The sequence below is a fragment of the Engraulis encrasicolus genome, chromosome 6 (genome assembly GCF_034702125.1).
Source record: "Engraulis encrasicolus isolate BLACKSEA-1 chromosome 6, IST_EnEncr_1.0, whole genome shotgun sequence".
NCBI classification, from domain to species: Eukaryota; Metazoa; Chordata; class Actinopteri; order Clupeiformes; family Engraulidae; genus Engraulis; species Engraulis encrasicolus.
In genome coordinates, this window is record NC_085862.1 from 51,277,680 (window position 1) to 51,302,735 (window position 25,056).

At 44.3% G+C, this 25,056-nt stretch overlaps 1 protein-coding gene across 1 annotated transcript in view; it reads right to left on the reverse strand.

The window, feature by feature from the left end:
- Window positions 1–14,735: 14,735 nt before the first annotated feature.
- Window positions 14,736–25,056, reverse strand: part of LOC134451589 (voltage-dependent R-type calcium channel subunit alpha-1E) — a 267,141-nt gene continuing 256,820 nt past the window's right edge. Inside the window, exons 46-50 of the mRNA XM_063202094.1 lie at window positions 24,406–24,562; window positions 19,730–19,864; window positions 18,446–18,590; window positions 16,472–16,656; window positions 14,736–15,642 (exon numbers count right to left, since the gene is read on the reverse strand). Coding sequence (XP_063058164.1) covers window positions 14,944–15,642; window positions 16,472–16,656; window positions 18,446–18,590; window positions 19,730–19,864; window positions 24,406–24,562 — 1,321 coding nt within the window. The 3' untranslated portion in view covers window positions 14,736–14,943. The remainder of the gene's footprint in view (window positions 15,643–16,471; window positions 16,657–18,445; window positions 18,591–19,729; window positions 19,865–24,405; window positions 24,563–25,056) is intronic.

A 25,056-nucleotide genomic window follows, 5' to 3' on the forward strand; every position in this document is an offset into this window, starting at 1 on the left:
AACATCTAGAAATATGCTCAATTCCCACCTCCACTCGAGTTAAATACAGTGGAATCCGCTTATAGTGGTCACGTTGGGCCGGGCCAATTTGAACACTATAAGCGGTTGATTACAAAAAACGAATTTACCTTTATTTCACTTATTTTTATGCAGAATATCATATAAATGCCATTTGCATGGTTTTTCAATGAGAAAAATGAAATGAAACGGATACAGTAGCTTCTGCATTTATGGAGTTTTATTACAGTACAGTATCATTCAAATGTAATACATGTAACAGTCCATACTGCGCTGTGCGCAGACATAACTCTGGTAGGCTACGTAACTTATTAGGCTATGTGCCATGCGTCGGCTCTGCCGCCGGTGCTTTTTTAACAAGACTGAAAAGTTTGAAACAAATGCATAACCACATCACAGTGCTGTGCAGTGCGCGGGCATAATTCAAATAGCCTACAGTAGGCCTATGTAGGGCCTACAGTCACTTATTCTGTGCGTCGGCTCTGCTATGCCGCCGGTGCATTTTTTTAACATGTCTGAAAATAGATTTTGAAACAAGCTGTTTTCATTGAACAACAACAACATAGACGACAACTGCGTCAAGAAAATTAAAGCTAGCCTACCTCTCTTGTGTTGCGGACCTGCAGAGGTGCATTAAGAAAAAAAACACTTAGGGCCTAACATATTTATCCATGGTTCCCTGGATCAGAGTGTTGTCCAACACCGAGTTAACTTCTTTTTCAAACCGATGTAAAAGGCCAACGTTTTTGAAACCAACATGCAGGAGGCCATTCTTTAAAATGCAAATTGCATTCCTCATCTCAGCTCTGGAAGGGACAACGGGCTCCTCTTCTTCTTCTTCCTCCTCCTCCACCTCCTCCTCCTCCTCCTCCTCCTCCCCCTCCTCCCCCTCGCGCGCAGCACTGGTACCCACACCAAAGCGCTCTTGTACCTCCACTGAGCCTTCAGCCTATTCTTTCAGCCTTTTCCCTGGAATGTGGTTATGTTACTCACGCAACTATGTTATCATTGAACCAAATGGGTCTAGCTATCTACCAGCAGGGCCCATTTGGTTCAGTCGTTGTTGTTTAGAGGTAGAAATTGCAACTCCAGTCAGAGAACAGTTGGAAGAAAAGGGAAAGGTAAAACTCAATTATTAACTCAAGTGAAGGTCGGAAATGAGCACATGTCCAAAAATGGTCAAATGTTGCTTTAATATGCAGACCTTTCTCATACATATATTAACTCATTTAAGCCTAAGGCACCTGCAGAAAACGCCTGCTGAATGCCTACGCCATTTTTGGGAAAATGTGCTCTCAGCCTATAAAAACCTAATTATCTCAGCCTCCGAAGCACATGAACACATGAAATAAGTTGTATTTAATAGCTACAACCCTCCTCTTGTATTAGAAAGTGTTAATTCAGCTCTACATACCCACATTTTTAATTAAAAACTCAAATCTCAAGAGCCTGAATGCAGCGTCTATGTCGCTCCAGGCGCCTGGGTCAATGCAGCGTATAAGCAGCATCAGGATTAAAGGGGTTAATATGCAGGCCAGGCTTTGATATGCAGGCCTGGACATGTAGTTCCACTAAAACAGCACATTGACACGCCATCCGACTTCTGAAATAAAGGCCTATTGAGCACGCAGCTTTGGGCCTGAGCACCCTTGCACATTTTCACACGTGTGTGTATGTTCCAGCAAACACACCCCTACCAGTGTGCACCTGCCCCTTTCAACACCGCCGGCCGGCTCTCTGGCACTGATTTATGGAACTTGACTTGAGATTGCGAAAATATCTTGCACTCGCCCTCATCCGCTCACAGCCACATGCCAGAGGGGCTGAGAGGGCTGGAGGCCGGGCGGGCTTATTTGAGACGGTTCAAGAGGGCTGGAGAGGTCTCGCTGCCTTTATCGCTTGACGCCTGCCAGCTTCATGCACGCTAGGAACGTGCCTCCATAACCATAACACCAAGATGGCAGACTCAGCAGAGAGTGCTGAGGGACAATCTAAGATCTTTTGGCCATGTCCTGCAGCTCCTGTCATTGTAACACCCAATACATTCAGACGTTGATTATTGTTTGGAAGCCTGAGTGTGTGTGTGTTGCAATGGGTTTGTAGTAACATGGTGGGGTCCAATGAGTGCAGGTGAGCATGCAGTGTGCGGCTATGGCTGACATCTTAGGGTGTTTTGCAGGGTGCCACACAGGAGGGCAGAATACACACACAGGCTGCCGACCAAGACTCAACATCTGAATGTATTGGGAATGACAATGGCAGGAGCTGCTGCTTAGTTGAATGGCAATGATACTGTATTCATTTCAGCAGGTGACGAGACAAGAGAGCAGCATGTCTGGCAACCTCACTGTTTCAGCCTACTGTCGCATGGCTCCTAGAGGGTGGGGGGAAACACCAAGTCCCAAAAAATTACGACAAACTCCGGTCTGATCCAATCAGTGATGGTTTTTACATAATCCGTCTCACAAATAACTCAATTATGCTTTAACCAGCAGTAATAGACCCTTACCAGACGCAGTCCCACCACTACACGCAACTACCATAGTATTACAACACTATGACAGTACACAGGGCCTTTAGTAATACATTACGACTTGCTCATTGCCATTCCTGTAACAGCTTATTTATAACAGGCGTAGTGTCTTAAGGGATTAAGTACCTATTTTCATGAAACTATCTAGCTAATAAAATGTAATGACATATTTCCACTTACACAGCAGAGAAGTAGCAGAATTGCTTTGGAGTTGTGCATGGCTGAAGTGTGCTGGAGCGTCGGTTTCTCTCGCCTGTCTGCCTCTCAACCTTTTCACTATCTGATTGTCTGTGCTTTAGTTTTTCCCGGAGTACCAGTCTGGTGCTAAAATCAAGTGTAGTATGGAGGACTGCCAGAGTTGGCCAACAGTCTCTCTCTACCACAGCCCATGGTGGAGGGGCGAAAAGCAGGACACAAGAACTGATGGTAGGCCACAGAAGAGGACACAAGCACTGAGAGAAAACACTGAGGAGGATACACAGCAGCTAACAAAGGAGGACAGAGAGCAGGACGCTATTCCAATATCCAGTGAAGAAACACCAAAAAGAAGTCCCAATTATCGCCTTCTCGTCCACCAGCCTCCACAGCAGCTGTGTCCTCTCAGAGAATGGCATCCAATTAAAAGTCCATAACGAGCTGGCTTTCACTCCATCTCAACCTCTCATACATCCCCACAGAGCACCACTGTTTGTTGCACCATCACACACTCCTGAAGAAAGTTTTTGTACCAGACCAGACTACGCGGCGATGTCGGGACCGGTTATATGCGCAGCGTGGGCTTACTGCTATGACGTAGGAACGCTCATCACGTCTGGAGCACAGAGACCACCCACTGGCGCTGTGCATTCAGTTCACAAACAGACCATGACTAGGGCAACGAGACCAAACATAACGGTCAGCATGCACACACGCACGTATGCACACACGCATTCACCATCCCTAGGACAAACATAACTGACTTCACACAGATAATTCACAAAGGGGCCAAACACGACCTCTCCCATCAACAAAGACACACACACACACACACACATGCACACACGCAAACACGCACACACCTTTTTGCAAACCCTTGACCTCCACCTGGATGTGAGGTAGTAGCTTTCCAACCTGTCAGTGAGTAAACTTTTGAGGAGAATTAAAATAGCATTTCTCCGATAAACTGTCCATAAACACACAAAACAAAATAGTGATAAGAGATGAGAAAATAGTGAAAAGAGATGGCTGGCCATATACCTCATCATTCAACATTCAATTATTCAAACAACTTCATAATTTCAGGTTCACTGGGTCTAATGCAATATATTTTAATTACAAATTATCTAATCTAAAGGTGCCCGAATCCTCCAACAGGGCCACCTCTTCTGCTCCCGGGCAAAGTTTAATTGCTTTGCTAATCTAACACATCTTTGTGACAGGGCTAGTTCATCAAACCTGGACCTGGGAGGTGTATGTAATTACTAGGAATGCAATATGAGGATTGTAATTAAACTCTGGAAGGTAACACAGATAAGCTGTGTGTTGCTCATCTTTATCAGCATTTTAAAAATGAACTGCCAGAGAACCACCAATTCACTCAAATGTCCCCTTCCTCAATAATCACTTCACTACAGAATGCACATTTTCAGATTCATTAGATTAACATTCACAAAACCAAAGCCAAACACTCAAAGGCCCTCAGGTTTCTCTCTGTTGGCCTGCTGTGTCTTGATGTTAGCTTTGCCGCAGTGCTCCCCCAACCTCTCCTGTCCACAGAGCCTGAGGCAAGCTCCAGGTTTGGGTCTAGGACCCACGTGAGAAATGTCACAGGTTGGCCCCAAACGGCCGGCGTGAGTTACGGTAAAGGGCGTGAGGTCTTGGGGCTGTGCGTCCAGCATGACTTACAGTAAAGACGTCTCTGAAGTCTCTCACTCATCAGACTCAGGTTGATTCAAAAGGAGCTTAGAACTGGATGTTTTACAATGTAGCCCCATACTTCATGCCGTTCCACCTGTATGCTGTAATAGTCTTTGGAAACTATGGCATAACACAGGGCCTTTAGTAATGCACTATGACTTGGTCATTGCCATTCTGGTGAAAGCAAATGTATAACCCTGTGTTTTAACATGCTAAGTCCTTTGAAAGACTTTGGGTAAATTGTGATGAGGCTGTACGCCCCCCAGCAAACCATCTAGTGTGACTTACAGTGTGTATTCAGGTGCATGGCTCACCCACAGTATCCGTGGTATGGCGTGACTTGCTGGAATGGTCTGGTGTGACTTACGGTACACTGCAAAACATTGCAGCCAGTTAAACGTAAAAAGTAATTTGCCCTGCTGCCTTAAGTTTGTAAGCTACCTCAACTTGAAAAAGTCTCGAATTGAGTTAGGTCTCGAGTTGAGTTAACTTACAAACTTACAGTGTTAAACGCATGTGTTGGGGGTGCGTGACATACGTACGTTACAGGTTGGGTTGGGGGTGCATATCCAGCTAAAATGGTCTGCCATGACTTATGGTAAAGAGCATGTGATAAGGGTTGCATATAATAGTCTGGTGGGACTTACCATAAAAGGTGTGTGGTGGGGGTGTGTGGTGCCCCCTAATAGTGTGATTCCGGAGGTGGTGACACCCAGACCAGGATAGTTCCTCCAGGGCACCCTCTCCAGCAGTCGGCAGTCTGCGTACAGCTCCAGCCCCCGTAGGGACACCCCCAAGGCCAGCCGGTGCCAACCACCATCCCATAGGAAAGCTGCCGGGAACCTTTGGACGGACACGCACGCACGCACGCGCACGCACGCACGCACGCACGCACGCACGCACGCACGCACGCACGCACGCACGCACGCACGCACGCACGCACGCACACACACACACACACACACACACACACACACACACACACACACACACACACACACACACACACGGGGTGAGGTGAGCAGAGGGGAGGGGTGCAATGAATGACTTTTGGACAGGGAAGAATGAAGAAAATGGAACATAAAAAGAGAAGGGAGTGGTGTTCAGAGGGAAGAGAAGTAAAGAGTGGATGAGAGAGGAAAGAGGAAAGGTGTGATGGAGGCATACATCTGAAGTGATACAGTGTGGCTTCTGCTGTATGTGTGTGTGTGTGTGTCTGAGTGTGTGTTTGTGTGTGTGTGTGTGTGTGTGTGTGTGTGTGTGTGTGTGTGTGTGTGTGTGTGTGTGTGTGTGTGTGTGTGTGTGTGTGTGTGTGTGTCTGTGTGTGTGTCTGTGTGTGTGTGTCTGTGTGTGTGTCTGTGTGTGTGTGTCTGTGTGTGTGTGTGTGTAGTGTCTGTGTGTGTGTGTCTGTAGTGTGTCTGTGTGTGTGTGTGTGTGTGTGTGTGTGTGTGTGTGTGTGTGTGTGTGTGTCTGTGTGTGTGTGTGTGTAGTGTGTCTGTGTCTGTGTGTGTGTGTGTGTGTGTGTGTGTGTGTGTGTGTGTGTGTGTGTGTGTGTGTGTGTGTGTGTGTGTGTGTGTGTGTGTGTGTGTGTGTGTGTGTGTGTGTGAGGAAGACGTGATGTGTGATGTGAAGTGACCGCAGCTCTTTACGAGGGCCATAGGGCTCCAGTGAGAGACGTGAGTCTGTGTCTGCACATGCTGTGTTTTGGGGGAAAACTAAACCTGTTGCTAGGATACCCATGAGCCAAACTAGGTAACAACATCTCTGACAAACGAAGCCTCTACACACAATTACAAAGTAGCAAAAACTGACGGAAATCCAAGGCACTCTCCTTTAGAAGAAGTTAAAAAGCCTTTATTGTGATGGCTTGGTCATACTAGACATTTAGAGGACCCCAACGCGTTTCGGCAGTCATGCCTTCTTCAGGTAGTCCAACACATTATTATAAAGTATTTGACATGCAATACTCCAATAGGTGAACGACTTATTTTTTTTCTGTAGCAAATGAGAGGTTTTTGAGGTCAGATGTTCTCACAGGCCTCCACCCGTGTACTCAAAATGCAGAATTTATTTCTGTTAATCTGCTCTTCCTGAAAAGGGGGCCAAGCACTGGAATGCTATGCTCACTGAGGTGAAACTAACCAGTATGAATATTTTCAGTAATAAACTCAAACAATGGCTAAAATCGAGAAAACTGAATAATGGAGATATTGGGCAGTCATGGGGAAGCGATGGGTGTCAGACTTGTAAACTCAAGGGTTCGTGGACTGTTTCATGACCCGCCAGGTTGATTGGGGTGTTTTTCCCCATCCCACTGAGGTACCCTGAGCATGGTACCATCCTGCCACACTTCTCGTTGTTTGGGGCTGCCCCCTTGCATGAGTGAGGAAAAATGCAACCATGTGGGGTGTAGTGAGCATTGTGTGCTGTGTCACACACAATGGGAGATTCCCAGGTGGAATTTGACTTTCATTTTATTGTTTATGGCTCTAGCATTAAATATGCTTTCATGTACCCCTTTTTCCTATTACTTCTCAATTGTGCTTACATTTTACATTTTTACATCTTACATGATCTTACATTTTTACATTTTGATTTTTACATCTTTTACATCAACACCCAGACTCAAACTCAAACAAATGCATCTGGTCTGTCCAATTGATTTTGCTATGTCCACACAAATGAACTTATTGAATTGAATTGATATGAATGAAAATGTTAGATATGAGAATATCAGATAAAGCACACTGTCCTGTTTGTAGGTCTTCATCCATCATGCCACAATTCAAGACATTCAGTGAAGACCTTTAGTCTTGTCAACTTAAGTCAGAAAAAAGCATTGTAATGATTGTAACTATGTAATATGACTTATTGAAGTGTGTGTGTGTGTGTGTGTGTGTGTGTGTGTGTGTGTGTGTGTGTGTGTGTGTGTGTGTGTGTGTGTGTGTGTGTGTGTGTGCGCACGCGCGTGCATATGTGGGTTTCTTTTTAGTTTTAGTTTTTGTGAAGAACACTGAATTAGATCTGTGCGCTACAAATAAACTTGCCCCACCTTGCCTTGCATGAGTGTGTGTGTGTGTGTGTGCGTGTGTTTGTGTACTCGTAAATTCTGCTCCATGTGGTGATGATTGACAGGTGCCCTCTGCCCAGTGTGATCTGAATAAGCTCCTCCCCTTCCTGTCCCAGGATAGCCAATAGGCTTCGCCCATCTTCCCACCAGCCCGCCTCCACTCGCATCCGCAGCAGCACACTAAGCTCATCAGGAAACCTGAAAAGAGAGAGAGAGAGAGAGAGAGAGAGAGAGAGAGAGAGAGAGAGAGAGAGAGAGAGAGAGAGAGAGAGAGAGAAATCAATAGTTGAAGTACCGGTATGTCAAAAAATCAAAGATATGTATGGTTGATTGGTTATGGTCCATAAAATGGTCACAGTCTAATGCCAGAGTAGTGAAGACCTGGCTCTAAATATCACTGGACACACAACTGCCTGCCTCCTTCTTTATTCAAATTCCTCAAAGAAATAAAAATGGCCAAAACCAAAGACATAAAATCAAGCATATTCTGATGTTGGGATATGTGAATGGTGAAGCTCAGAAGCTAGTGGTGTCCAAAGAATGTGTTCATGTGTATAAATGGGAGGCCAGAGGGAGAGAGACAGAGACAGAGACAGAGACAGAGACAGAGACAGAGACAGAGAGAGTGTGTGTGTGTGTGTGTGTGTGTGTGTGTGTGTGTGTGTGTGTGTGTGTGTGTGTGTGTGTGTGTGTGTGTGTGTGTGTGTGTGTGTGTGAGTGAGTGAGTGAGTGAGTGAGTGAGTGAGTGAGTGAGTGAGTGAGTGAGTGAGTGAGTGAGTGAGTGAGTGAGTGAGAGAGAGAGAGAGAGAGAGAGAGAGAGAGGTATGAGAGTGTGTGTGAGTGTGTTTGTTTGAGTGTGTGTGAATATATGCTTACTGGTGTCCAAAGAGTGTGTGGGTGTGTGAGAATGGTGTGGCATAGAGGCCAATCTCGTAGGCCCAGCATCCGCCCTCGTCCAGCACCACTGAGACGTTGTAGTGGCGCCCTGAGGGCAGCTCCAGCCTCTTCAACACATCCACCTCTGAGGAAGAGAGGGAGGAGAGCAGCACCATGGAAAAATATATCACATGTCTTTTCTTGTTTCTTTGCTTATTTACTAAAATAATTTCAAAGTTCAAAATGTACTTGCTTATTTATTTAACTACGTGCACAAATGGACACATGGTGTGAGTCTATATGTTGACTTGAAGGATTTACCAAATTGTAGCATTTTCAATGTAGCACCCTGCCATGCCTTATTCTTTTGTGGAGCTATCCATGTCACAACAACATAAACCTAAGGAGCAACAGTGACCGCATGATAATCCAACAGTTTAACCCAGAAGCAGATCCAAGCATTGTTGAGTGTCTATTACAGGGCTTTGTATAAAAGATGGAGGAGTTAGCTCTGGCAAGAGGTAAAAACCAAGTGGGGATATACAGAAGGCCTGATAATTCTGTCTTCATTTGCCAGATGGGTACCTCTCTCTCTCTCACACACACACACACACACGCACGCACACCCGTGCGCGCACACACACACACCTGTTCCTTCACTGCTGCTGAGGAACAGTGAGGGAGCTGCAGGTAATTGAAACAGGTTGCTCCCTGAATGGAACACTTGGCAGCGGCCTGCACACACATGCACATACACACGCATGCACATACATCAAGTGCTTCTGGAACAACATGGAAAATTGGAGCGCTTTCTAACAGCAGACGGCATCATGCTGGCTTCTAAGATCACAAAGAAACACACCAAACACAACAGAGAAAGAGCACACAGACACACACTGAACACACACAGCAGAGAGACAGAGAGAGGGGGGGGGGAGAGAGAGAGAGAGAGAGAGAGAGAGAGAGAGAGAGAGAGAGAGAGAGAGAGAGAGAGAGAGAGAGAGAGGGAGGGGAGGGGGGTGTGTGAGCAAAAAGAGAGAGAGAGAACAGAGAGTGAACATGAGAGAGCATAAAGACACATAGTTAACATGGAAAACCAGGCACCTGTGTCACTCCATAGAGAACTTACTGTAAGGATTTATAATGGATTTATTATTAGGATGAATCCTAATAAATCACCAATAAGTGTTTTGTTACCATTTGGATCTTTACATTTAGACCCATTCAAATGGGTACAGTATTATACTATGATCAGATTTGTCCATGCATGGGGTGTCATTGGAAGGATGCATATCTTTTTGCCACCCATGTCGAGTAGATGAGAATGTGGTCACGACAGGCAAAAAAGGTACAGCTTTCACATAACAAGCTTTAAAGGAAATGATGTGTGCAATGGCACTGCTACCATATTCTGTGGCTTTTTTAGAGCTGGCTAACATCACAGTGTATGAATGTATCATGCTGGCAACGTCAAGAGACCACTTTAATGGTGGACACATGGCAATTAAGACAGAGCACCTAAATGGTGAGGGGGTATTACCCTCAATTTCAGATGTAATATCATCCTTAAAACTGAAGATTCTCACAGAAACTCACAGAAAAGGCCTCAAAGAACATGAAAGTAAAGCTTGTTTACCTTTTGGTTGGAAAGGCACATGTGATTCTCCAGCGTCCTGTTGCAGTGGATGATGGGGGCAAACATCCTGATGGTCCTGCTGACTCTGGGTGAAGCTGAGGACCAGAAGCAACTCCAGGCCTACTACAGCCCAGCGTGCCTGCCTAGCCATGAAACTTTGTGTCATTATCATATAACCCTACTTACTGCGTACCTGCCGAGCTCTCCTCTCCACTGCCCTTCCAGTCCTCTAGTGCCTCTTGCTGTACCTGTAAGCTAGGGCTTGAGCCCAGAACACAGGCATTCAGGGCAACTCCCAGATGTTGCACTGCTATGGATAATGCTGCCAAACACAGTGGAGACCATGATCTTTGAATTACCTTCTCTTGGCTTCTCGTGAGGATTTATGACATGAAACAGTCAGAGAGAGAAATGTGAAAAAGCATTACAAAGAGCGTAAGGTCAGCAAAGTTGGTTAGTCACATTTTTATTAAAGAGTGTTGTTGTTGTTGTGGTAATTTTGCAGTGGTCCTTTTGACAGGTTAAGCAGAACAAGTTTCCATTCACAAAACAAAGTGAAATAAATCGAAGATAGGCATCTATATGGAAATATAAACAGGTCAATAAATAAGACATATTCCCAGTGTATTTATATAATCTACATATGTAAAACCCAGTACTTTGTTTTTTTCTATACCAGAGATTTAGGTGCAACATCAACCTTAAAACTTCATATGGTTCACAGAACAGCAGGGTGCCACACCGGCCAGAAAGACACATACCAAACACGGCCTATACACATTTCCCAAAACATGTCAAAAGAACAAATTACAACACAATACAAGGATACAAATTATATACTCTTTTTTTGTTAAATGGGAAAATATTGTTTTTCTCTCCTTTCCATTTTATTTTTTGAAAAACCTGAATCTCTATGGTTGAAATGCTGAGTTGAGAAGGTTTTGATGCTGAAATGTTTAGACCCAAACGGATATTTTATTTTGACGTCTTCAAAAGACTTCATATTCTTTGATGATGGAATGTATATGAGAAGTAAAAACAGCATGTCTTTTTGACATATTTTTTGAAATCAAAGCCTGTTGAATGCAGTCACACAATATGACAGGCTCAAAATTATCGTCATGTATATTGTACACAACTCTCTGATCTCTGCTACATGTGATGAAAAACTACATTACCCAAAATGCTTGGCATGGTTCAGCTGTTCCACAGGTCACCTGACATCATTACATCCAGCAATCTCACAGCTCTAAACGTTCGTCCACAGCAACAGCAACACTACACCGGGGTCAACGGCAAACATTCACATCCTAACGAATGGCTACATTGTCTGGACACAGAGCACACAAGATGAAGCCGACTCCATGTTTTCAGGCCCGGACTAAGCCAACTCCATATTTGTAGTTTTTGAACAGTGCTGCTCAGACTTAGCCAACATTGGCGTGTGCTGATTAATAGTGGTATATTAATGAGATATCTACATGCAGATGAGAAATCACTACAATGACATGAATCAATTGGAAATCCAAAGTAAACAGGCGTGAGCTACGATGCCCTTTACAGACAGACTACAGGTTCAGGAGAAAGGGCTGCTCTGTGGCATGGCTTTTTACTATGTACAAACCCCAACTCCGATGAAGTTGGGACGTTTGGTAAACAGTGAATAAAATCAAAATGCTATCATTTTCAAAACATTCAATCTATTCATTAGATGGAGAATAGTGAAAAGACAACATATTAAGTGTTAAAACTGAGAAAAAATATTGTTTTGGGGGACATATGTACTCATTTCTAATTTGATAAATCCAACACGTCTCAAAAGAGTTGGGACGGGGACAATAAATGGCAGCAAATGTCGAGGAAGACTAAAAACAAAACAAAAGACAACACTTAACAGTTAAATACATTAACCGATGAGATGATTTTATATAAAAAACAGTGTTAATTCCTATCTTGGACATGATGTCACCAGCTTAAATGGTGGGTGTATTCCTTGTCATGTTTTGCAATGTTTTCCTTTCTGTAGTGCTTACAGTGTGACAGGTCTTGACCAAAAACCCACCATTTTATCACCTGCTGGTCCTTATGATGGAGCCAAACTGTTAAAACATAGTAGAGAATGCAATTTGACCTTACTATGTGGTAGTAATCGAAGATCTCCCTTCAAAATATAATGCATGAGTGGCTTTTCATGCTGTTTAAAACCCATTTATACCATTCAGCACTGTATTTAACTCTACAGATGAGTGAGAACATCTTAACCAATGCACTACTGCACCCGCATGCCATCATGGAGGCTGACTTTTGAAGCTAGCACTAACACAAGTTGGATGGTCCATTTTTACTGTAGCACAGGATGTGCAATGCTCTATTATTGTCAAAAAGAATGGACTTCTACATCTTCTGCTGACTTCTGTAAGCAAAGGACAGTTTCCCATGTCTTCTGGGTCTATTTCAAGTGAGCTCAGGTGCTTAGGAGAATGTTACACCCCTGTATCATTTTCATGCATTAAGCATTCTTAATATGGTAAATTTTCAATAGCTCTAGCACTCCAGGAATCAGAGTGAGACTACAGCCAATATATATTTCATGATGTCATGAACCTATACAATGATTTTATTAACAAAAATATGTCTTATATACACTCAATCGTGGTAAATCAAAGGGAATTCAAAAATGTATGTAATAACTATGGTAATTATTCCCTTTGCATCTTTAATTCTGAGTGACTCAGCCTCTCTGTGATGATCTTATACCTGGACACCTATATTGTCCGTCAGTACAATTCATTTTGAAATGTTCTTCTTTGTTGTTTTATCTTATTTGGATGTTTACTAAATTTCACTGATCCCCGTCCCAACTCTTTTGAGACGTGTTGGATTTATCAAATTAGAAATGAGTACATATGTCCCCCAAAACAATATTTTTTCTCGGTTTTAACACTTAATATGTTGTCTTTTCACTATTCTCCATCTAATGAATAGATTGAATGTTTTGAAAATGATAGCATTTTGATTTTATTCACTGTTTACCAAACGTCCCAACTTCATCGGAGTTGGGGTTTGTACACAAGGCTAGCGAGGAAACATGGCCATTGAAACACTTCATCTCTGAGTAGTCCAAAGTGTTGAGATGTTAACGTGTGTGTTTCAGGAACCTGGGATGCCCCCTGTCATGTGGCACGCAAGGCCACAATAGGCCTGGTGAGCAGGTCTCATGCATGCACAGTCTGGTAAAACGGTATCTACTAGTAGTACTTACTAGTTATGGTAGTTGCTCAATGTTTCTCTGACCTCTTTACAGGACACTGCAACACACCCCAAGCTGGTGGACTGCTTTCGGTCTTTGTTTAAAGGGTTGTTTCTGGATGATCATCACTGTTCCTTTAACCTCCTGACTGTTCAAGATGAAGTTATTTTTGTTTCACCATCCAACAGTGTTACCTGTTTCGTGTCACGCAGGCTTACTGCAACACTCATAAGAGGACAGAGAGGAGCATGCACCATCACCACTGGAGTGGCACCAATCACTTGCAGTCCATCATGTAAAACATGTTCATTCTTTCAATCTTGCAAATGCTTCTACGTTAGAAACAGAGTTTCAGATGAAACACGGGTAAAAAATAAGTACAAGCACAACCTCACCTCCTCACTTTGGGCTGCAGCCACAGTATGCATACTGCATACCCAAAGCTCCTCCACTAAGACAACCATTACACAGTGACCACCTACGACTGTCATTAAAGACCAGACCCGACCAGCCCGGACCTCGCATATTCAAAGCAATCATTTAAAGAGATTGGGTGTTACTTTAAATGTGATTCAAATAGATTAGCTACAAACTGAAACAAGGACCATAAAATGCTACAACGCTCTACCTACTCAGTCCTTGAAGGCTCGGGGCCACTGCTAATGTCTAAGGCTGTCCAGCCATGTTGTATGACTTTGGAAAGAGGGATAGACAGCTGAGAGTGGCGAGCTCGCTAGGGATCCTTCCTCCCCTCCCTCACCTGAAAGAGTTTAAAAAGCCTGAGAAAGACCACTGCCAAAAGTGGCGCAGGATGTCAGATCAAAGCCTGGTAGATAAAAGGTGGCCAAGCTGAAGAATACTGCTGTCGTGTTTGACAGAGCGGTTGAGAAGATCAATGGGTGTCTACATACCACATCCTCCCCCACAGAGCAAGTGGTCGACACACACAACAAAGCGTGAAGAGGAGATATGATAGCCAGCTCTGGCACTGGGGAAGGGGAAAAAAGTGTCTGGATCTGATTCCCCACCCCTGTCTGCTCCATATGCTTGAGATTAATGACCACAAAACGCTGCAGGAGGGAGACGCTCGAGGCTCAAGCAAGAGGGGAGGAGACCATATTAGGAAAGGAAGGACGGATGGCGTTTAGAGGACATTTGGCTTCAATTCAACTCAATAACCTCTGATCAGCTACACCTGAGACTTTACAGATCAGGAGTTTGTTTGCAATTTGGCAGGAGAAGCGTAGTCCTGCACACACACACACACACACACACACACACACACACACACACACACACACACACACACACACACACACACACACACACACACACACACACACACACACACACACACACACACACACACACACACACACACACACACACACACACGCACGCAGAACATGTTCAAACACACTGCCAATGTCTATCCACCCATCACAAGGTTCTGACTACCTCCATTTCTCCCTTCTTCTCCATTGCTCCCACAATTTGCGTGTCCTTACTTCTTAATCTTTTATCCTTTCTTCTCTGATCACCATGTTCAGGGTCAACCTATGATTGTTGTCTCTCGCCACCATGTCCAGGGTCCACCAATGACTCTTGTCTCTCGCCCGTCCCCTTTTAGTCCTCCAGAGCCAAACACAGCTTTCCCATCATGCCTAGCAGCGGTCGTCCTCGTCTGTGTCGCTAAGCAGCTCGGCGGCGGCACTGGAGGAGGGGCCAAGGCGCTTGCGGAAGTGGCCGTTGGGCACCTGCCAGGTGTGGCGCAGCTGAGGGGCGGAGCTTACCGCGTTGGTACGATGACCCAGGCTGGCGGCCATGGCAACCTCGAAGGTCAGAGTCTCCTCCTTGCCACCCGCGGAGGTGGAGGACGAGGTGGTGGTGACTGCATCCAGGTTCTGCATGTCCTCGTGGAGAGCCAGGTGGGGCTCAGAGATGTAGCGCTGAGGGGAGCCGTGCAACGGGCAGGTGGCCACTGGTCCAAGGGATGCCCTCACACCCAGGGGAGACACCACACTGCAGCCCGCAAACACAGCACCCACTCTGGGCTCCTCCGGACCCAGCACTGCCTCCAGCCTGGATTCCTCCACATCCAGTGTTGGGGGGAACACGAACCCCAGCCTCGGCTCCTCCGGCTTGGGCTCGGTATCTGGCGGAGTCCTGGCGGGCACCTCAGTGGTGGCAGAGCTGGAGGCAGGGGGTGGGGTGGTGGGGGGCAGGGTTACAGGGGCCCGGGGCACCAGGGGCGAGTAGGAGATGTGGGGCCGCGAGCGGGAGGGGGTCTGGGGCAGCTGGCGACGGTTGCGCGGGGTGCTGTTCTCCGAGCTGGGGGGGTTGGGGCTTGAAGAGTTGACGCCCTAGTGAAGACCCAACAGGAGGAAAAGAGTGGTCAGGCTCAACAATGAACAAAACTACAGATGAAGGGTTCAGATGCAAAACCCCCTAAGTGCCTTTTCAGAAAATAATCTTATTTAATTTTTATTTAATACAAAGCTATCAAAATTGCATATTTTTTATTTTATTTATGTAATATAACTATTTATATGTATTATCAAGTACATTAATGTAAACCAAAGCAACAACTGGGTTCTCTAAAAATATAGAAGTGCAGGTCTTCAGAAATGGAGTTAGGGGGTTTTGCATCTGAACTCTTCAGATGTTTTCATATCATCATGGTTAACACTCAGCTATCTATTTGAAAAAGACAACAACGATTACTTGATGGTCAAGCAATACAAACATTCAAACAATTTTCATGGTGTTATTCATCTATTACCTTCCATCAGAGCTAGCAGACACTTTTTTCAAGATGGCTTACAAAGACATAATCATCAGCATACAGTGCTGTACTGTGGGGTGGGGTGGTTAAAAGTATACAGGCAAGCAGGGAAACCTTGATACACTGCTACCTACTGAGGATCTCTAAACCCTACGGTACTAACAAAGAGTGTTCTTGGTAGCACTTTGTAATAATGGATATTAAAAGCTTTATTAACACTTAATTAGCATAATGTTCCCAAACATTTCTAAATATTTTGTTGATAATTAGTTTTTCTACTCACTAAGTGTTTATGTATCAGTTACTAAGTGCAAATAAATATTCAAAATGCCCGTCATTATAAAGTGTTACCACATTTTCGATTAGCCATTCCAGAGCGGTGAATCTGATGTGGTCCATGAGATCACCTGTTTGATGGGTGAGCGTGCACGTCGTCCCTCGCTGGGAGAGCGAGACTGCTGGCGTTCGCGTGAGGCATGCTGGCTCCTCTCCTCAGAGTTACAGCGAGACACGTCAGGGGACAGTAGGTGACGCCGTTCCTTGGAGCGCCCCCTCTCTCTGTCTGACGCGTCGCGGATGTTAGACCTGACAGCTACACACACGCACATACGCACACAGACACAGACACAGACACGGACACGGACACGGACACGGACACGGACACGGACACGGACACGGACACGGACACGGACACGGACACGGACACGGACACGGACACAGACACGGACACACACACACACACACACACACACACACACACACACACACACACACACACATCTGTGTAAGTTGGGTGTACGTGTATGTCTTGTGCACTAATCTACATATAGGCTACGTGATTAACTGAATTCTGTTGTCTGGTATACAGTGCTATCTGTATATTGTCTACAGGGCTGACTAAATGGTTTGTGTACGGCGATGGCCACTGTATACTGTATCTTATGGGGATGACTATGTAGTGCTGAAACACTACTGTATATGGTGTGTTAAACAGTACCGACCTCTGAAGCTGCTTTGGCATGGTCGCTATTAACTGCATTCTATTATATATAGCAGGGGTGTCAAACTCAAATTGTCTGAGGGCCAAAACCAAAAGCTGTCAAGAAGTGGTGGGCCGAACTCAAAATTATTTTTAGGAAATGGAATAGTTTTGCATGCGTGTATGCACTTAATACTCATAGTTAAATTTCACACGTACTCTTTCGCATCACATATGGTAGTTCAAATGTCCCTGCACATATTGTGTTGCATATGAATGTTAGTTGTTTCATGGTGTATGTGGGCCAGCTGTAATACATATTTGAAATAATCTCCCGGGCCAAATAAAATTACTCTGTAGGCCAGATTTTGCCCAGGGTCTGAGTTTGACATCCCTGATATAGAATATCTACTGTATATACATATACACGTACAGTATATACTAGGGGTTGACCGATACAGGTTTTTTAATGGCCGATGCCATACCGATTTTTTTTTTCATCACCCTTGGCCGATACCCGATTTCCGATACCCGATATTTGGGGCCGATATGGGTTAAAAGAAAAGGTTAAAAAATGACAAATATTCCAGGTCTCAAGTTAAAAATAAACATTCCTTTAACATTATCAAATTGAGGTAGAACTTGTAACATTTAAACACCCACTCTAACAATCAAGTAATGTCTAACAATCAAGTTATTAAAAAAAAAAAGTATCATAAAATAATAAATATTGCGTATCGGTCCAAAACTACTCGCGTATCCGCCGATACGATACACTTAAAAAATGCAAATATCGGCCCGATATCGGCCCGATATATATATCGGTCTATCCTTAGTATATACTACTTGTACTGTATAGTATGCAATGGCTCTGACCTCTAAATATATTATAGTGCGTATGATATATACTGCAGAATACACTCACCAGACACTTAATGAGGCATACCTGTCCAATTGCTCAATGATGCACATTTCTAATCAGCCAATTGCATGGCAGCAACGCAATGCATTTAGGTATGCAACACATTGTCAAGATGACGTGCTGCAGTTCAAACTGACAATTATAATGGAAAAGAAAGGGGATTAAAGAGACATGGCAGGTGGTATGGTTGTTGGTGGCAGATCTCTTGGGTTTACAGAGAATTCTCAAGGAAAAATTAAAGTATCCAGTGAGCAGCAGTTCTGTGAGTAAAAATGCCTTGTTGATGCCAGAGTTCAGTGGAGAATGGCCAGATTGGTTCGAAATGACAAAAAGGCAGCAGTAACTGAAATAGTCACTTGAATCATGGTATGCTATAGAGCATCTCTGAATGCCCAGCATGTCAAACCTTGAGGCAGATGGGCTACAGCAGTTAATTTGTAGTGTATTGTATTATATAGTATTGTACTAAATGGTTCTGACCTCTGAAGCTGCGCTGGCGTGGGCGGTGCTGTATCTGGTCAGGGCTGATCCTCTCCAGTGAGTACTCCTGCTGCCACAGGTCGTTAACACACTGGTCCCCGATGGTGGAGAAGGAGCGCCTCATCAGACTGCTGTCAACCGGCACCTGCCCCACACAAACACACACACATATACGCACACACACACATACACGTGCACACGCAATTGCATGCATGCACGCACACAAGCACGCACGCACACATACGCACGTGCACATACACGCACACACACACGCACACATGCAAACGCACGCACGCGCGCACGCACACACACACACACGCGCACACACACACACACACACGCACACACACAAACGTTAATACAAACAAACGACTTTATAAACATGCACAGTTTTATTTCAAAACTGCTTAAATACAGCCAACATAGTACCATGCATGCAATACTATGAGAAAAATGCCACATATACTGTACGTAACAACAAATACAAAAGAGACACACTGACAAAGGTCACAGTTACACTGTCATAAATATACATGACAAACATACAAAAATACACACCAAGATTACAGTACAAGTACAGGACATTTGCTGTAGCACCTCTTTAAAAAAAAGTTTGGTTTCCAGAGACGCATTTTCAATACCACACCATCTTAGGTACATCTCCACGCCCTGCCAGGGTCTGTGGGAAGCAGCGAAGTTGCATTTACATGGAGCCACATGATCAAGTCCCCTGTCCAGGCTCCAGAAGTGGCTTTACGAGACATGCCGCACCACAATCCTCATCACATGAAAATACTCCCGGAAACGTTTTAAAATAGACCCTTTCCTCTCAAAGCAAATCAAAAACTCTCCTTCATGCTAAGAGGTGATTTTCCACATAGCAAAAAACAATTCATAATCAGATGCCTGCATGGTGAGAAAAAGGGACTTTTGTGGATCTATGGCAGAAAGGGAAAGGAACTCTTGCAGTACCTGTGGTTCTGTGGCCAAAGGACTGTGGCAGGAGGGGGAGGGAAAACGTTTCCTGTATGTGTTCCTGTGGTTCTATGGGTCATTTAGATATATTTTGGTACCAGTGGTTCTATAGTGCGGAGAAGACGCTTGTGGCACCCTATACCTGTTCTTGTATAGGTCACTGAGGAGTCTTGAGGTACCTCAAGATGTTATTTCTATTGGGCAGTGGACATTCCTATTACACCTGTGGTTTTATGTGTCGGAGATCACGCTGGCAGTGTCCTACAGTATACCTGTTCCTCTGTGGGGCAAAGGTCACTCTTGCGGTACCTGTGATTCTATGGCGAGCCGCGGCATCGAGGAGGCCCGGGTGGACACGCCGCGACCAGGCACCTCGAGCGGAGACTCCTGCTTGCTAGTGGGGCTAACAGCAGGCTTAGAGCCTTTCTCTTTCTTATCCGGGACCTAGGCAGTCAATATGGGAGAAAAGAGAGAGAGAGGGGAGGAGGAGAAGAGAGGAAGGGAGAGGAGGAGAGAGGATGTAGAGGAGAGGGAGATAGAAGGAATAGGAGGAGAGAGGGGAAGAGAAGATAGGAAAAGTGTGGAGAAAGGAGCAAAGAGAGAGAGACCGGAGCAGAAAGAGAGGAGATAAAATATGAGAGCAGATGAAAGAGGAAAGGAGAGGAGTGGAGGAGAGGAGAGGAGAGGAAAGGAAAGGAAAGGAGGGGAGAAGAGAGGAGAGGAGAGGAGAGGAGAGGAAAGGAGAGGAGAGGAGAAGAGAGGAGAGGAGAGGAGAGGAAAGAAAAGGAGAGGAGAAGAGAGGAGAGGAGAGGAAAGGAGAAGAGAGACAATACAGCAGAGAGAGGTAAGAGACTAAAAGATGCTGAATAGTGAATGGCAGTAGTGCAGTCTATAGCGGTCGCAATACTCTGTGCCACCAAGAGAGGGTGACATTTTCAGGGGGCTTGGCCCTTACTGTATTCATCCGCACTGTGTATTGGTAACAATGGTCACCATTTTCTTCACATAGGACCTTGAACCCGTTTTATTTGCTTGTGAAAGGAGATGTTCCACAGGGATAGGGTGGAGAGGGTAAGGAACCTTAGTATGAGGTCTTCATGGGAACTTGTGGGTGAAGGAGAAGAAAGCAGGTGGCTCACAGTAGCAGGTGGAGCATCTCACAGCAGCGGGTGAAAGGCAAAAGGGTGCAGTAAGCGGGTGTGGAATACCAGGGAGAGCAGGAGGAGCACAAGGTCAAAGGGTGACAACACAAGGTCAACGGCTGGGATGAGGCCAGAGAGAAGCTTGGGAGAAAACTCAAAGAGGTTTGGAGGCAAGGATGTCACCACACCAATGGAAGGGAAATAATAATAAAAAATACATCTGCACAAAATGGACACACTCAAAAATCACAGCAGATAATTGATAATTATTAGGTTGTCTCCGCACGACTGAGGCAATCATAAACGCAGGCCATTTCATCTGAAGTGCACTCACATTGCCCTGCCAATCAATGTACAAACCCCAACTCCGATGAAGTTGGGACGTTTGGTAAACAGTGAATAAAATCAAAATGCTATCATTTTCAAAACATTCAATCTATTCATTTGATGGAGAATAGTGAAAAGACAACATATTAAGTGTTAAAACCGAGAAAAAATATTGTTTTGGGGGACATATGTACTCATTTCTAATTTGATAAATCCAACACGTCTCAAATAAGTTGGGACGGGGATCAGTGAAATTTAGTAAAAATCCAAATAAGATAAAACAACAAAGAAGAACATTTCAAAATGAATTGTACTGACGGACAATATAGGTGTCCAGGTATAAGATCATCACAGAGAGGCTGAGTCACTCAGAATTAAAGATGCAAAGGGAATAATTACCATAGTTATTACATACATTTTTGAATTCCCTTTGATTTACCACGATTGAGTATATATAAGACATATTTTTGTTACTAAAATCATTGTATAGGTTCATGACATCATGAAATATATATTGGCTGTAGTCTCACTCTAGCACTCCAGGATATAGAGCTATTGAAAATTGACCATATTAAGAATGCTTAATGCGTGCAAATGATACAGGGGTGTAACATTCTCCTAAGCACCTGAGCTCACTTGAAATAGACCCAGAAGACATGGGAAACTGTCCTTTGCTTACAGAAGTCGGCAGAAGTTGTAGAAGTTCATTCTTTTTGACAATAATAGAGCATTGCACATCCTGTGCTACAGTGAAAATGGACCATCCAACTTGTGTTAGTGCTAGCTTCAAAAGTCAGCCTCCATGATGGCATGCGAGTGCTGTAGTGCATTGGTTAAGATGTTCTCACTCATCTGTCTCTCTCATACAGTGCTGAATGGTATAAATGGGTTTTAAACAGCATGAAAAGCCACTCATGCATTATATTTTGAAGGGAGATCTTCGATTACTGCCACATAGTAAGCTGAAATTGCATTCTCTACTATGTTTTAACAGTTTGGCTCCATCATAAGGACCAGCAGGTGATAAAATGGTGGGCTTTTGGTCAAGACCTGTCACACTGTAAGCACTACAGAAAGGAAAACATTGCAAAACATGACAAGGAATACACCCACCGTTTAAGCTGGTGAAATCATGTCCAAGATAGGAATTAACACTGTTTTTTTATATAAAATCATCTCATCGGTTAATGTATTTAACTGTTAAGTGTTGTCTTTTGTTTTGTTTTTAGTCTTCCTCGACATTTGCTGCCATTTATTGTCCCGGTCCCAACTCTTTTGAGACGTGTTGGATTTATCAAATTAGAAATGAGTACATATGTCCCCCAAAACAATTTTTTTTCTAGGTTTTAACACTTAATATGTTGTCTTTTCACTATTCTCCATCTAATGAATAGATTGAATGTTTTGAAAATGATAGCATTTTGATTTTATTCACTGTTTACCAAACGTCCCAACTTCATCGGAGTTGGGGTTTGTATATTCCCGAGAACAACATGTAAGAGTGACCACTATAAAGACCAATATATAAGATTGGCTGTCCTTACCACCATAAGGTCTGATCTCGTCGCAGCAAAAAAAAAAGTAATCATGGATACATCCGCAACCCAAACATGCAATATTCAGTAATGCCTGTTAGGTTTAAAAAGAAACGCTAGCAAAACAAGGGAATAATTAACAGCACATTCTAACACAGAACTATGAAGCTTGATGCTTAAGACTGAGTGTAAATTTGAATCTATGTCAGAGTTGAATCCAGATGTAGAAAGGGAAAAAATCTGCTGAGTAACTACTGATTAACTACAAAAAAAATCAGCCTGTGTCCTCCTCTCAAACAAACCTCCCTCAAACAAACAGGTAACACAGAAAGACACACACACACACCCACACACAGGAAGTGTGTGTTCACCAAACACAGGTAGGGCAGAAATAGCCATTTGAAAAGGGCAGGACTCGAAGCTCAGAGACAGCTGCAGTATTCTCCTCTGCTCTCCTCTCCTCTATTCTCCTTCTCCTCCTCCTCGCCTCTCCTCTGTCGTCAGTTATCCTCCCCTTCCTTTTTTCTCTTCTCATCCTCCTTGCTCCTTCTACCCTCCCCTCTCCTCTCTTTTCTCCACTCTTTCCCTCTCTTCTCCTCGACGGTCTTTTGTTGCTGCTAAGGGCAGGGACAGGATGCCTCCCGCATGCTTTGTCTGCAGCTGATGGCCAACTCACTTATCACCCTTTTACTACAGTAGTCTTCGCTTAGAGCCCACACGCCTACTGTAGCCCCCATTCACCAGCCTGGCACCTTTTCACCATCCCCAAGCTCTCCTACAAAGACTAGACATCTTTCACAACCTCAACCCTCCGGGAGGCTCAGTACTCTTTCTCTACGCAGGAGCTCGATCAACAAAAACACTGCTTTTCTCATTTTTTTTATCCCTACTCTCATATTGTTTGAGAGAAAGAAAATCAAACTCCTGCACACAGGAGACATCACAGTGGACACATAAACAAACAAATAAGTGAACAAACAAACATATAAACAAACAAACACTCGAACAAACAAACAGAGTGAGGTGAACCGGGAGGTGCCATTCCAAACCGAAGATGTCACAGTGACATGGGGAACTGGTGCCAATGACATGCAGGTGGAAACCGTGACAGTGTGTTTTCGTTTGTGCATCAGTCTTTGTGTCACATGTTTTGTCTGTGTGTGTGTGTGTGTGTGTGTGTGTGTGTGTGTGTGTGTGTGTGTGTGTGTGTGTGTGTGTGTGTGTGTGTGTGTGTGTGTGTGTGTGTGTGTGTGTGTGTGTGTGTGTGTTTACACCTCCCCATACGCATGGATGAAAACACCATGGCGAAATGAAGGTAGTGTTGAGGGTGAGGGCAGAGGGAGGAAGGGAAGGGGAGAGGGGAGAGGGAATGGGTGGGTAACATGCACATTTGCCATTGTTTCACATCGCTATCCTTCCCAATCACAACTTTACCTGCAGCTACTGCATGGCATTGAGGGTTTTTATTCGTAACCAATCATCTTTGTGCCTTTAATTTGTTTAACATAAAACCAAGAACAATTTGACACTGTGGCGTTGATTTGAGAACCAATTTGAAGGTAGACAGAATGGTCATGTCAGAATCACACACGACTAAAAATATCAATGTAAACATGTTCCTAAAAATTCTACCACAGGAATGTGACACAACATAACAAAGAAGAGACAACAGACATCAGCTAGTCCTAATTTTACACACATGCAACTAATATTGAACATTTTATTGCTACTTAGTTGCGTGATTTAACAGTTAGGTAAATTAAACCAGTTCAAAAACAGTGTGTGTGTGTGTGTGTGTGTGAGAGTGTGAGTGTGAGTGTGAGTGTGAGTGTGAGTGTGAGTGTGAGTGTGAGTGTGAGTGTGTGTGTGTGTGTGTGTGTGTGTGTGTGTGTGTGCGCGTGTGTGCCTGTGTGTGTGCCTGTGCGCACACGTGCGTGTGTGTGTGCGTGCGCGAGTGTATGTGCCTATATGTGCATCTTACTCCTGTGTGTCTCTGGCTGCCGTGGTAATGGTGGTGGTACTCCTCTGGCTCCTCCTCCTCTTCCTCCTCCTCCTGCCTCTGCCGCCGCTCCTGACGCCGCATGGCTGACATGAAGAGCTCAGGAGGAGACAACGGACTCAGAGGCACAAAGTGACCCCTGCAACACACGCACACACACACACACACACACACACACACACACACATGCACGCAAACACACACACACACAGAGTGAGAGACTCAGGTGCACAAAGCCTTCTCTGCAACATACACACATGCATGTATACACGTACTACCACTCGATCACAATATATACATACAGTATACATATATGCATACATATATATACATACATACGTACATACATATACAGTATATAAATACATACTAGGGGTGGGTATTGGAAACCATCTCACAATACGATACAAATCCCGATACAGGGTTCACGATACGATACGCATTGCGATACATGTGCATCCCGATACATGGTCTTCACGGCGATATATATCCCGCTGTTTTAAAAACGTAAAAAAAACGTTTTTTTTTTATTTTTAAGAAATCAGGCATTTGTATAATCAAACATGACCCTCACAAACCTGTTGGGCTACTGCACAGCAAGGAGCAACTGTCAGATGCAGTTTCAGCAACTTG